The sequence below is a fragment of the Euprymna scolopes genome, chromosome 21 (genome assembly GCF_053919585.1).
Source record: "Euprymna scolopes isolate OS-2025 chromosome 21, ASM5391958v1, whole genome shotgun sequence".
Lineage (NCBI taxonomy): Eukaryota > Metazoa > Mollusca > Cephalopoda > Sepiida > Sepiolidae > Euprymna > Euprymna scolopes.
Genome location: NC_136502.1, coordinates 115,779,761 through 115,793,782, shown reverse-complemented (window position 1 = coordinate 115,793,782; position 14,022 = coordinate 115,779,761). Strand labels below are relative to the sequence as shown.

Genomic DNA, 14,022 nt, shown 5'->3' with positions numbered 1-14,022 from the left:
TCAATCTGTCAGTCATTTCTGATTAAATAATATTTTATATTATTGTTTTTCTTTTAAACTGAAGAACATAAATAGAAATTCAAAGAATCGAAATTGTTTTATGGTTAATAATAGATTTCCTACAAAACCAAAAAAATAAATGGATTTCAAAACTGATATTTGAAAGTTGAATTTTCAGCTTAATATTCTCCAACTGAGTTACTTTCAGTTAACTATATATCTTAGAATGCTAAGTAGCTATTACCATCTAGGTAATTATTTAAAAATGCATCCATTTAAAAAAATCTTCCGAGGAGGATAAATTATTCTTTGAAAGAAATTGAATCGAAATACATTTTTTGTTGATTAGAGCATGCAGCAACGTTCCATTTCTGACTGAATAATATTTTTATATTATTATTATTTTTTTAAACATAAATTGAATACTTGAAGAATCAAAATTGCTTTATGGTTATCCGAAAGAGCAATGACTTGGTTAGAAAATGTGTAACAATTACGAAGAATGAACAAAAACACTAATGTCTCCAGAAGAGACGATTACATTTCTCTCCCTGCGCTATGAAATGAGTGGGTAAGTTATTTCTCCTCCATAAGTACTTGACCTGCTAAAGCAGTAGCAAACTGTCAGTCATTTCCGACTGAATAATATTTTTATATCCTTTTGTTTTGTTTTTTTTAAACTGGAGAAGATAAATTTATGGTTATCCGAAATAGCAAAGACTTTGTTAAAAAATACTTAACAATTACAATGAACAAAAATCACTAATGCCCCCAGAAGAGATGATCGCATTTCTCTACCTTGAATAAAAAATGTTTACATTTGGCAAAGGGCAATGTCGTCATGAACCTTGTGAGTCCGTTTATGGTTAATCAACGTTGTCTGGTGCGAAAATGCCTTGTTGCACAGCGGACAAATAAACGGCTTTTCGCCAGTATGGGTCCTCATATGGTTGTTAAGGGTTGTCTTGTGCGCGAACGACTTCTCACACACCGAACATTTGTAGCTCTTCTCGCCGCTATGTATCCGCTCATGGTTTAGAAGCGTACTCCGATGACCAAAAGCTCGCAGGCATATAACGCAAACAAACCTCTTCTCACCACTGTGTGTAATCTCGTGGTTAATAAGCGTGCTCTGGTGACTGAATGCTTTCAGGCAGATCATGCATATGAAGGGTTTCAGGCCCGTGTGAATACGTTCATGATTTATCAGCGTGCTCTTATGAGCGAAGGCCTTCTCGCACATTGAGCACTTGAACGGACGTTCCCCGGTATGACTGCGTATATGGTTGTTAAGTTCCGCACGTTGGCTGAATGCTTTCAAGCAGAATGTGCAGCTGAAATGCGTTTCAGAAGCGGGCGCATTTTCGTGGTTTTCTAAGTTAGCTTTACGCGAGAAACCTTTCCGACATATTTGACATTTGAAAGGGCGTTTACTGTTGAGGTTTGGCATGATCGTCTGCGGAAGTTCTTGTTGTTGTACGAGTTGGCCATTGATAGTCTCTCCTTCTATCTGTTCTGGATCCGAAGAATGTTCAGGTGACTGGTCTTTTAAGTCCTTATCTGACAATGATAGCGTATCCATAACTATTGTCGCCATTAATATTACCGCTTCTACAAAGTGTTCATTTTTTTTTAGATGTAGTCCAGTTCTTGAAGGGTTTTTTTGTGGCTCCTCAGTGATGACTTTCTTGGCAATACACACTGAAAATAAAAAGAAAATGGGAATGCTCATCAAACAAAGAAGAAGAATTGGGTGGAGGATTTAATCAATTGGTTGTTTTTGTTTTAAATTGTGAATAAGTTGGGAGAAGGTAATACGTTTGTGTATAAGAAGCATAAAATAAAAAGAGATGGACAAGAACACAGATGTGGAAAAAGTATATTTGGATGGTGAAATTATTGAGGTTGTCGATACATGTCAACATGACACACACATTGCATGCAGACAGTCGCCAGGAAACAAAGACAAGTAAAGAATTTGACTAACTTTATTTTTAATTGAAACGACAAACATTTATTTATAGGTACTTCCAGAATAACGCCTTGTCTCTTGTCCAAATTTCTTCTCGTATTCTAATGTGTTTAACAAGACTCTGCTGTGTCGAACACATGGCACTCTGTCTTTGTCCAGCCATGTTGAGGACATGTCTTTCCCTGTCACTTTTGGGTCATGTTTGAACACGTTCTTCCCTCCCATGTTTTTCTTTTTTTATAATCTTTTTCTTTTTTTTTCTTCCTCGCTGTGACATCACCTCGCACACAGCTTGATCATTTGCATACAGATGCTTCTGCTGCCGCTGTCATACACGTGCCTGCACTCTGTTGCATTACCACCTTGGTGTACAGAATGGAGCAGGTGCTAGTGTGATTACAAGAATTAAAAGTGGATGGACTAAGTTTATGAAACTTTTGCCATTACGAACCAGCAGAGAATTATCATTGTCGATCAAAGGAAGCGCTTACCAGTTATGAGTATGCAGTGTGATTGTGTATGGAAGTTGAACCTGGCCACTGGGAATTGAGGACACGCGTTGCATGAAATATGCTTTGAGTATTATAAGATGGATATGTTATGTGAGTCTTAGTGACAGGCTTAGATCTGTGAGCTTAGAGGAAAAAATTAAATCTGGACAGTATAGGGAGATGTGTGTAGAACATGAGACTTTGATGGAGTGGTAAGACTGAAAGAATGGATGAGAATGTTTGGGTTAGTAGACGTAGAACAGTTGAGGTAGAAGGGTCCGTTGGCAATGGAAAACCAATGAAAACATGGGAGGAAGTGATAAGAATGAACTTGACAGAAAGATAGATGATTTTGGGTGTCAATTTTTAAAAGCCATCCAACGCATGCTAGCGTGTAAAACAGATGATGATGATGATGATGATAATGATGATGCACATACCAGAGCGCAGAACTCAAATCCAGATGAATTGGACGATTCATTATTATAAGAACGTTCTTGCTTTGTGAATTGCGCATGTACTGTTGTTCAGCAATTGGCAACCTTGTGCACTCCAAACAAGCAGAGGAGGGGATAGGGAGCTGGTAGTGAGAGCCTCTTGGTATATTGGGTTGCCCTTACATGGACCAGAAACTGATTGCCACAACGGCAATTGTCTTTGGTTGTAGTATCTGCCGGACAGATACTACATTTTGATCTTGGCTTAAAGGCCAAGAAGAAAAAAGGCAGACCTTTTTTCTGTTCCAAACATTGCCTTTATGCCAGAATATTTCTTTTCAGAACATTTTCATATTCTCACAAACATCTGACGATTAATTCAATTACTATTTTCTTGAATTGTGTGTTGAATCAACACACACATAAAAAATATGTCAACAATAAAAATATGATTTATTATTTCTTGCTATGTCAAATAAAACCATATTATAAATTTTTATATTCAACTTCGTCTTGATGCTGATTTTCACACCTTTTAATGTTTTGTTTACGTTGAGGAATCTCATTCACCCTCATAACAATGATGACACTCTCCGTCAATCTGGTTCCTCATCCTAATGTTATATATTATTTTATTTTTAATTTTTAAAACATCCTTTGAGACAAGGCATCATGATTTGTGTATTCATGTATGGAAGGCAGTAATTATTGGGGATACAGTTACAAGACTCAACATTCCTATCCTGTCGTGGTTAACCACCTGAAGAAGGCCAGAGGATGTGTTGGCCGAAACGTGGTGAAACATAAACAACTATGACGATGAGGATGAGTCTGCAAAAAATGAATACACTGGTAAACGTTAATCAGAAGTGTATTTTCCAGGGCATTCATCATCAATCTCAAATAATCAGTTGACGTTATATTGTAAATAAACAGACTTTATCAATTTACATGATTTTTGGAACATTACATCTTCCTTCCGTGACAAGCACGTATGTCATAAAGATTATATATATATATATATATATATATATATATATATATATATATATATATATATAAGTTTAATTCTAAATGAGCACTATATTTTTGGTCCACCGACTTAGTTGAATTTGGACCTTAGAATTCACCCTCGTCCATTCGTTCCAAAAGTTGTCAATAACTACTCATTACATTTTTCTGAAATTTTGCATGAAGTTACAACTAGGCAAAGGAGGAAATGTAAAATTTTTGGATTTTTTATAAAAATTTTAGTTGCATCTCCAGGGTGTCAAAAGGGTCAAAATGGCCAAAAATAACACTTTTCGGGACATATTTTCCAACCATTAGATTTTGCTGAAAATTACCCAAAAGCAAGACCATGTAGATATACGTCTGAAAACATAATATTTAACCCTGGGAAAATTCTGGTTGCTTTTCCAGGGGGGTCAAAAGAGGTCAAAATGGCCCAAAATAGCACTTTTTGGTACATAGAATATTTTCCGATCATTAGATTTTGATGAAAATTAACCAAAAGTGAAACCACATGAGTATACATCTGGGAACATAATATTTTATCCTGGGAAAATTTTGGTTTCATAACCAAAATGTGATAAAAATGGTGATTTTTAACCCAAAATGGACAAAAAAGAACATTTCAGCACATAGAATTTTTTCCGGTCATTAAATTTTGCTGAAAATTATCCAGAAGCAAGACCACATAGATATACATCTGGAAACATAATATTTGACAATGAGAAAATTCTGGTTGCGTCCCCAGGTGGTCAAACCCGGCCAAAAATATTGTTTTTGTCCAAAATCACAAAAAAAATAACACTTTTCAGTACATAGATTCTTTTCCAACCATTAGATTTTGTTTGTATCTAAATAGGGGTTTTGAATGGTACCGAATTCATATTAATGCATCGTTTGTCATGAAACGGTGTCATTTGCCTGTTTTACTCTGATGTTTTACATCAGGCCAGGGGTTTAAATGGTGAAAATAGTCAAAATCAGTTGGGGGGGGGGGATATAGTTTTGGTTTGTTTTTATTGTTGTTGTCTTGTTTTTGCCGATCTTTGGATAAACAAAGCGATTTTATGTTTCAAAATTATTCAAACAATTTATCTTTTGTATTTATTTAGATATTCGGACTTCTATTCTCAATCACAACGTTTTGGCCGATGTAACCTCCGACCTTTCTCAGATAAATTGGAGTTCGACAAAGGTTTCCAAGTTTAACTTGAAAGTTCCGAAGTTGGAAACGATCACCCATAAGAAGGTCAGTGATTACATCAACCGAAACGTTGTGAAAATACCAACCAAAACGAAAATAATTGTCCAAATAATACAAATGATACAGAATGATTATGAATTTAAATCTTAAAATGTTAATTAATTTCAAAACATGACATGCTCACCAAGGAAATTAATTAAACTTATAATTAAACATAAAAAAAGGATTTTTCTCGGAATTAGTGCAGTTTAATATCCCCAGGTAAATTAATTGTTTTTATTTCAGGAGAGTTCCGTTCACGCAATGTGAAGTTTCATCCTATGTTTAGAATGGTTTCCTGAGTTTGTTTTACAATCCACAGAGGTACGAAAAAGTGGTAAAAAAAACAAATTATTTGACAGACAAAAAATTATAAAAACTATTTTTAAATAAAACTCAAAGGCTGAAATAAAACAAAAAAAAACTAGTGAGGCCGCCGGGAGTGGGAGTACGGATAGATGGTATAGGATCAGGGGGTAGATCTGAGAATTGGATACCTCCACCCGACCCTTCAATGACAGGTTTCTCAAGGCCCACAAATGAGATGCGACCTTGCCCGCTTCCAATACTTCCAACCAATTTTTCTCCAACTGGAGGTCGGGGCCAAACCAGATGTCGAGTAGCTTGCATGGCTCATCAGTCCAACCAAAGGGTCCCTGAAGGGACATACCCCTCCAGGCACTGATACGTAAGCCAATAGACTTAACATAGTTAATTATGGCCCCTGTGACCTTGGCATACCGAATTGTTTCTATGTCGACGACTCTAATCTCGGCACTGCCTGTTACAAGCACAGTCACGTCATCGGCATAGGCGGTATACTTTACCAAGGTAGAGCCACCTGGCAAAGTAATCCCACAAAGGATCGGATTCACCCGAAGCTGGCGCAAATATGGCTCAGGCGCCAGCACATGCAACATTGGGGATAACGGACAACCTTGACGGATAGATCTTGTTAACATGAAGGGTTTCGACCTCACCCTATTCACTTCCACCATAGCACAGGGGTTGGCATACAAGAGGCGAATCCAAGAGCGAAACTGGGGACCAAACCCAGCCGAGTGAAGAACAGCCTCTAGGTAACGATGGTCTACTCTGTCGAATGCTTTGGACTGATCTAAATTGATCAGCGAGGCTTCTGTGTCGACTTTTTCTACGATCAAGCGTATCGTGTGCAAATTATCTTGAATCGTCCGGCCCTTAACAGAAAAAGTCTGTTCGGGACTTATTAGACGGTGTAAGACAATCTGCAGACGATTTACTAAGATCTTGGCCAAAATCTTTAACTCTGTGTTTAACATCGTTAAGGGCCGGAAATTACCTATCCCATCCCCTCCATTTTTTATCTTTGCATAGCAATTTAATGATCCCCCTGGTAAAGTACTGAGGTATGCACCCACTCCTAAACCAGGAGTTAAAAAGAGTGACCAGCAAAGGTATAAAAATGGGCGACAGCCTCAAATACACCCCGTAGAGCAGACCATCAATCCTAGCCCGACCTGTTTCAAGGCCTCAAGGACGTCTTCCTCTTTTATGCTACCTTCACACCTAGCCGCTTCAGTCGTCTCCAGGCGAGAAAAGTTGGCTAAATAGGTGTCAAACTGTTCAATAGTCAGACCAGGCTCCTTGGTGAAAAGCTTCTGAAAATGAGTTTGAAAACCCTCCAAAATTCCGTCATTCGATGTTACGGTTCGTCCGTCGGCAATGTACCACTGGCAATGTGTCGATCAGCAGAACGTCGAAACTCTTCCGCACGCAGTGACATGGCCATATTTGTTGCCTTGTTTGGCGATCTTTTTAATCTAGCCCTAACTAGTAATCCCTGGTCCTCCCTGTTATCCAAGGAGTCCAGTTCAGCCTTAACTATAGTATAGCTAGCACTATCCCCCTTCTTCACCACCCTTTCTAATCTATCTTCTAGTGCCGCTTTCGCTGCTCTAGAACTAAGGTTGAGCCGGCGACTAAAATCAGCAGTTAAGAACCTAATGACTTTTTTTAGGTTACCCCACCACTTATTCCCGATAATAGCCCCCGTCAATTCCCTCTGTATTGTTAGTAGTAGCTGTTCCCGGAAGTCCTTCACATCGAACAACGACTTGTTGAACTTCCAGTAACTAGCCATCCTAGGTTTAATACTATCTAAGTTTACTCGAACCCGGACAAGCCTATGGTCTGAATAAACTATATGAAAACTTGGACAGTCTAAAAGCCCTAGGTTGACTCTCCAAACTAAGAACCGATTGATGTAACTCAAAAGTTGCACCGAATCGGAGTCGCGTCTACCTGTCCAAGTCCATGCTAAAACCCCGGGCTTTTCGTTTCGAAATTTATCGACAAAATCAAACTTGTCGACAAAGTCTCGAAACGCCTTAGCATCCCGGTTCTGGTTAGTAGCCCTTGTGGTATTAACCCCGCGATCTAACTCGGGATCCAGGACCGCGTTCCAGTCTCTCGCTAAAACTAACCGACGAGACGAATTCATGAAGGGTTTGATCCGCTGAAAAAAAGAAACTAGCTCAGTACGGTTATTGGGCGCATAAACCCCAATAAAACGAAATGCCACATCCTTTACAGTAACATCCAAAACGAGCAATCTTCCCTCCGGATCTGCATAAATAGGGTCACACGACATATGAAGAGTGCGCTTAACTAGCAAGGTAACCCACCTTGCGTGGGTATCATAATGTGCTGAATAGAGCTGAAAGTCTCTAAGGAGAACACCCTGTTAATCACTTGGAATAAAGTGAGTTTCCTGTAAAAAGCAAATATCCACACCAAGGCGTTGAAGGTTGCGTGCAACTCGAAGTTTACAAGAGACATCACTCAACCCTCGAACATTTATACTAGCTAATCTTAAGGCCATCCTGGATCAGTTAGGGTTGGGCATCCTGAACAAACATAGACGGTATCAAGACACCGACAGCAGTCCCCATAGACCCAGTGGTCATCTCAGTAGTGATGGACCCGTCTGGGGCCCTATATAAAGAAGGATGAACCTTTATGGGGACCCGTCCAACACAAGTTTTTTTGATTTCAGTTAAATCCGAGTCATTACAGAAAGCAGCTGGAGGAAAAATGTCATAAGCAGAATTTGCTTCCTCCAGCATGCACCATAACCCCATTGCCTCTTGTCTATCTCTCACTATGGTGAGCAGTCTTTTAGCTGTTTTGAAGTTTTCAGGGTTAGACACCTCCAGTTTTTAACGGTCTTGAATGCATATAGCGTTCTATATTCTTTTTTGCTATTATTTTTCATAATCTTGTTCTGATGTTATTTTACAGACATTTTTACCCGTAAAATAAGGCAGTTTTTTTTTTCTAGGTTCTGGGTCAACTGAGGGACTCCTTGGTCTTTTTTTTTTTATCTGTTTGGGATACAAGAGGTAGGGGGGTTGGAGAGGGACGGGGAGGCATATCTGTTTTCATTGGAGAGGGGGGAGGGGTATTTTGGGGAGTATTGTAAGGTGTATTAAAAGGGGAGGGTCTGAGGACTGACTGTTTTTTGGGTGCCAGTGAAGTCATTTTTGGATGATCGGGTCTTCGTGGGAGATGAATCTGGGAAGAGAGAATCAGGGAAAGGCTTAATGTCTTTTTTACTAGTTTTCCGTTCTTCGTCCAATCGGTCCTTGAGTTTGCTCAACATCTTGAATTTATTGCCCCCAGGGTCTTTAGAACACATTGTTTCTATTTTCTTTTTTTCCAATGTTTGAGCGTAAGACTTTGGTGAGGTTGGTTTTTTGTTTTTCACTAAAGTCCACTCATTTGATTTGGCTGGGGATTCATTTGCTGTATTACACACTTTGTCAAACTGGTCAGGCGTAATTTCTTTCAACGGGCCTGCCTGAGCACTTGACACAAGAGTAGTAGTGGTTGGTGTTTTTGGAATATCTTTGGCACCTGGTGTGTTACAGTTTTGAGTGCCTGCTGAGCTGGCGTAGTCCTTTTAGGGCAAGTAAAGGTAAGATGCCCTACCTCCCCGCATGTTCAATACGCTGGTCTTCATCTAGCTACCACTAAAGGCAGCTTTCTTCTCCTGCTTCTATGTAGTAGGGTATTTTATTGAAAGCTTCCTTGTAGAGGAGTATTTCAAAGGTCCATGTCCCATGAAAACCATCCAAGCTTACTCCGGTCATTTCATCAAATTGCAGCAGAAAATCACACAAGTATTCCCCGGGTACAGCTGCTGGGACCTCAAACACAGACACCAACGGTCTTCTTCTTCCCATGTATTCCATCCTTAGGATATAGTCTTTTGTGATGATTTCTTTTCTTGACATATTGACACAGTCTTCCTCAGTCTTAAAAAGAGCATTCCATGTATGGTAATCTTTGCATTTTGTAATCCTTTCGGGTTTCAGACCTGTTGTTGTTGCAATTAGTTTTGCTACTTGTTCCTTCATCGATCTTATCAATTTCCAGGTCTTTCTGTCAACCACGAATAGTAGAATTGTTCTCTCGGTAATTTCTTCCAATCTTGGAATGCCCAGTTTCACCCCTTTGTTGGTGATAAAACAGTGCATTGTTTGGCCTTTTCGATGAATTCCTGCACATCTATCTTAATAGCAGGTGGCTTTGCCCATCCTTGGTTTTCTGTAATTTTGACGGGATTCATTGTTGCAATTTGTTCCATCGGCGTCCCGGTGGCTGATGCCATCGCCGGTGGAGGCAGAAAGTAAAAATAACACTCCAATAACAAATAACGTAGGAGGAAAAAGTAACAGAATAGCAATAACAAATCTAACAAGTGAATAACAAAGAGAGTAACAATAATAACAGTGATAGGTAAAACGCAGAGAGACGAGTCAGACGAAATATAATGGGGTAGGGGATTTATTTGCTGCCCACCTCAGCAAAATGTGGCACAAGGCTGGAAAGTGGGGATCCAGCAGACTTCCCTAAAGGAGGGGCACTCCTGCAATTGTAAACATTGCCTGAGTAACTCTGTCAGCATTTCCCGGTAGGGGCGCCTCAGGCAGTAAGCGATAAACTTACTTCACCGGAAAGCCCGGTGGCAAGGCCTGGTAGGGTGGACCTCCTAGTTATTACCCAGGCGGCGTACCTCAGTCCGACAGGTACTGGGCCGGTTCCCGGACCCTCACCTGTCGGGCTGAGTGTCAAAAACGGATCCTTGACGAGTACTCTACCCTGTCTCCCTGCAGCCGAAGCCGCTATGAGACACATCCCATCATATCGAAATATAATGGGGTATGATCCCACACAGTTGGGCGATTCTATTTATAAACGATGCTGCTAGGAACTGACGAATTGAATTAATTCATATTCTGCTACCAACCAATCAGAAACCAGATTTGCTCCATAAATATTAAACCTTTTCTGTAGCAATTTTGCAGGTTTTTTCCGTCTCGACACGGTAAGAATCTTTTGCTTTGTGGAACTGTCTGCTGCAAACCAGTCACCTCTCAAGACTTGTGTGGAACAACGAACCGTCGGAAACTTTTCTGAAACTAAACATGGCTTACTCTTCTAGATAATTTTTATATAATCTCGAACAATAATTAAAAAAAAATTAATTTAAAAAACAGGAATATAAAAAATAATTAAATTAAAAAATGATAAAAATTGATACAAACGTTCCGAATAGAAATGTATGGATGCACGTCAGGGGAAAAAAAGAACCTAATAATCGAGCCTAGAGAATCTTTGGTGTTTGTTAAGTTATAATAGACAAATCGGGTTTTTTTTTAATGTATCGTTCTAAGAATAACTGTTATTGTTTTTAGAAAAAAAAAAAAAAAAGTTTATCGTTATAGACAAAAAATTTTGCAGCCACGAACAAGTAATCTAAAATATTCGTTTCAGAGTTATGTCCCCCTGCGTGTAGACTCCTATTGGTTACTTTAACGTCTAAGAAAAAATGCAATTTTCCGTAAAAATTACTTTTAAATATAAATAACTTTCTACTCAATGATTTTTCGTAATTTTTGGATATATTACTATTTTCGGCATGGCAATTAAGTACGTAAAAAATCGATTTGTCGACCATATTTTAATAAGCACCGAATCTTTATGTCGAATCTAGTAACCTCAGCGTTATTTCGATCTGAACCTTTATTTAATGTATTTATTTGCTTTCCCACCAATGCAAATTAGGCACAAGGCCGTTTTTAATGTGGGGTAAAAACCAGCTCCCCTAAAAGTAGGCAAAAAGGGGGGCACTCTGGTTACCAAAAATAATAATTGTCCCAGTATAGAGGGTTTCCCTTCCATTGACTGGTACAAATTATCTTAAGTGCCGCATCTGCAGAACAGATACTACACTTTGAGATATTAAATCCTTTATTCATGTTAAAAATACATTGAAAATGAACAAAAAACTTAGGCACATGGCCAACTTAAAAGGGGGGATTGTGGGTGTCGTTGGTCATCCTTGTCACTCCAGAACTACACAAAATCAAAAGTTTCTCCCAGCTAGTATCTTTCACCATAATACCACATTCACCCTTTCATACTGGGGGACATCATACTTAACTCCCAATTTTTTAAAACATTTTTTATTGACGTGTAAAAACAAAACAAGATAACAATAAAAATGATACAATAATTAATTTGCGTCGAGGGTGGGGGGGGGAAGGGGGGGGTAGTAGAACCCTCCCAAGATCCCAGCCCGAAGGCCAAGAACAATAGAAAAAAGGCAAGCCTCTTTTCAATTCAAGTCATAGTTTGTTTTCATTCTAGATAAGAAGCGTTCATTTATGCTAGTAATAAGGATCGAACCTTCAACCCCCAGAAGACTGCCACGTTACGCCAAGAGTTCATACAGACAATTCTAACTGACGGAACGAGAGCAACATACCCCTTTGGATTAAATTAAGAGCTCAAATTATGCCCTGGGTACCGAGTTCGACATAAAGATAGTACTTATGCAGAATACGCACCGTGCTGAAATAATAACGCTATTACTTAAAAACCCATTTTTAACATTATGAGGGCGAGGGCGTTTTGTAATTATTCTGTACTTTCATCTTACAATTTAATAAACAAAAGATACCGTTAATATTGAATTTAACTTGTAAGCGATATGTAAAAAATAGTACGGTCTGCGTAAGTACCAATTCCCAAGTTCGACTAGAATGTCCCCAAATTCAGGGGAAAATAAATAAATAAATCGAGGCTGCCGGAGAAGGCTGGAGGTTACACGGGCCAAAATGTTGTGAAGATAAGAACTAGGTTGAGAATAGTAGTCTGAATGACACAAAATTGTGCTTGTACAAAGAAGTCAACAAAGCGATTTTTTAAATTAAGATTGCAGAAACAGGGGGCATAACTCAGATTGCTTAATTTTTGCTAAGTGTTAAATAATTAAATTACTTTTTTTTTATTACAAAAATATATTTTTGATAAAAATTTCCGAAAACACAACTAGAAATTATTCAAAACACAGCTAGAAATTATTCAAATTTTAATTTAATTAAATCACTGTTTTTTTCCGGTTTGTTTAACTAAATTGGCCCTTATGTACTATTGTACCGCACTGAAATAATAACATTATTATTTAGAAAGCTATTCTTAGCATGAGACGGGGAGGGTATTTTGTAACTATTCTGTACTTTCATTTAACAATTGAATAATAATAATAATAATAATAATAATAATAATAATAATAATAATAATAATAATAATAATATATAAATAACTCCATTGTTTCACGATTTATCTCCCTTGTTTGATCTGTCGCCTTTCTTTGTACAGGCACCAAAATAATACACATCAATCCTCATCTCAAATATTGTGAAACATAATATTTTAACACGCGCAATCAAGCAATACGATTTTTTGTTGTTTTCGTTTTGAAGTGAATATGATAGTCAGTAAAATACGCAATAAAATAAAATAATAATATTTTGACAACAAACTTGCAAGAATATTTCAGCATGCCAATATTTCTTCTTATTATTATTCTCACCTGAGATCGATGATGCGTCTGCGATTAACGACAGGTTGTTCAAATGTAAACACGACAATGAGATGAGGTGGGAGAGGGGGGGATTATCTAAATGAAACGCCAACGAAATCGTCTCATCATATTGTCTTTTATGGACATAAAAAAAAAATATATATATAACAAACGAGTTCAATTTTAAAAATCAAAACAACAAAACAGATATAAAGCTAAAACAATCACGAACAAACAGAAACACACTGTTATTAACGGTCTGCTAGCAAGTGCACTGAATGAAATATACTGTTAAAGGAAAAATAATTCTTTACCGTTTGCAAAAGACAGCTTTCAATCTCAAAGTGAGCGATTTCTTGGCAGAATTTAGAAATAATATTTTCATCTAACGTCAAACCACGTTGATGTTATAATTAGTGAAATCTAAAATATTGGAAATGGCTCGACAAGTTGAAGCCACAAGTGAAAATACGGCAGACGAAACGAAACGACACACAGACAGACGAAACATTCCAACTTTTAGCGGTTACCTTCTTGTGGTACTAAAATTTCAACTACAAAACTAAACAAACTCCTTCCAAACCTGATCTTGTTTTATTTTATTTATATTTAATTGTGCAACAAGTTTTTTTTTTTATTGGTGAACATACTGTGTTCAAGCGATATATTACGAGAATAAAAAATAGTTGATAGTAATCTATAATCGTGTCTCCCGATTTTAAAAACACGGTTTTCAGGTTGTTTGTACACAGTTGTTTTTTTTTTTTAGTGATCAACAAATGTTTTAGAATAAACGCATATGCATTTCATACAATGGCTGTCAGAAGAATTGCTCAACGATATGCAGTAACTAAAGAATTGTATTTTTGTCTATTCAAAGATTATGACAAGCTGCTGAACGAAATGTTTTGGCGTAAAAATAAATTTACGGGCGAAACACAGTATAGCCAAAG

The 14,022-nt window shown here is 37.8% G+C and overlaps 1 protein-coding gene across 1 annotated transcript; it reads right to left on the bottom strand.

Moving 5' to 3' along the window:
• Positions 1–385: 385 nt before the first annotated feature.
• Positions 386–13,563, bottom strand: LOC145242668 (uncharacterized). Its single transcript, XM_080105797.1, has 2 exons — positions 13,384–13,563; positions 386–1,701 (listed from the first exon to the last, which is right to left on the bottom strand). Exon 2 carries the CDS (start codon positions 1,595–1,597, stop codon positions 815–817), a length of 783 nt encoding a protein of 260 aa, XP_079961923.1. The 5' UTR covers positions 1,598–1,701; positions 13,384–13,563; the 3' UTR covers positions 386–814.
• Between the last annotated feature and the right edge of the window lie 459 nt (positions 13,564–14,022).

Excerpts from the sequence above, each read along its gene's own strand:
- LOC145242668 (XM_080105797.1), bottom strand. The coding sequence starts at position 1,597 with ATGGCGACAATAGTTATGGATACGCTATCATTGTCAGATAAGGACTTA.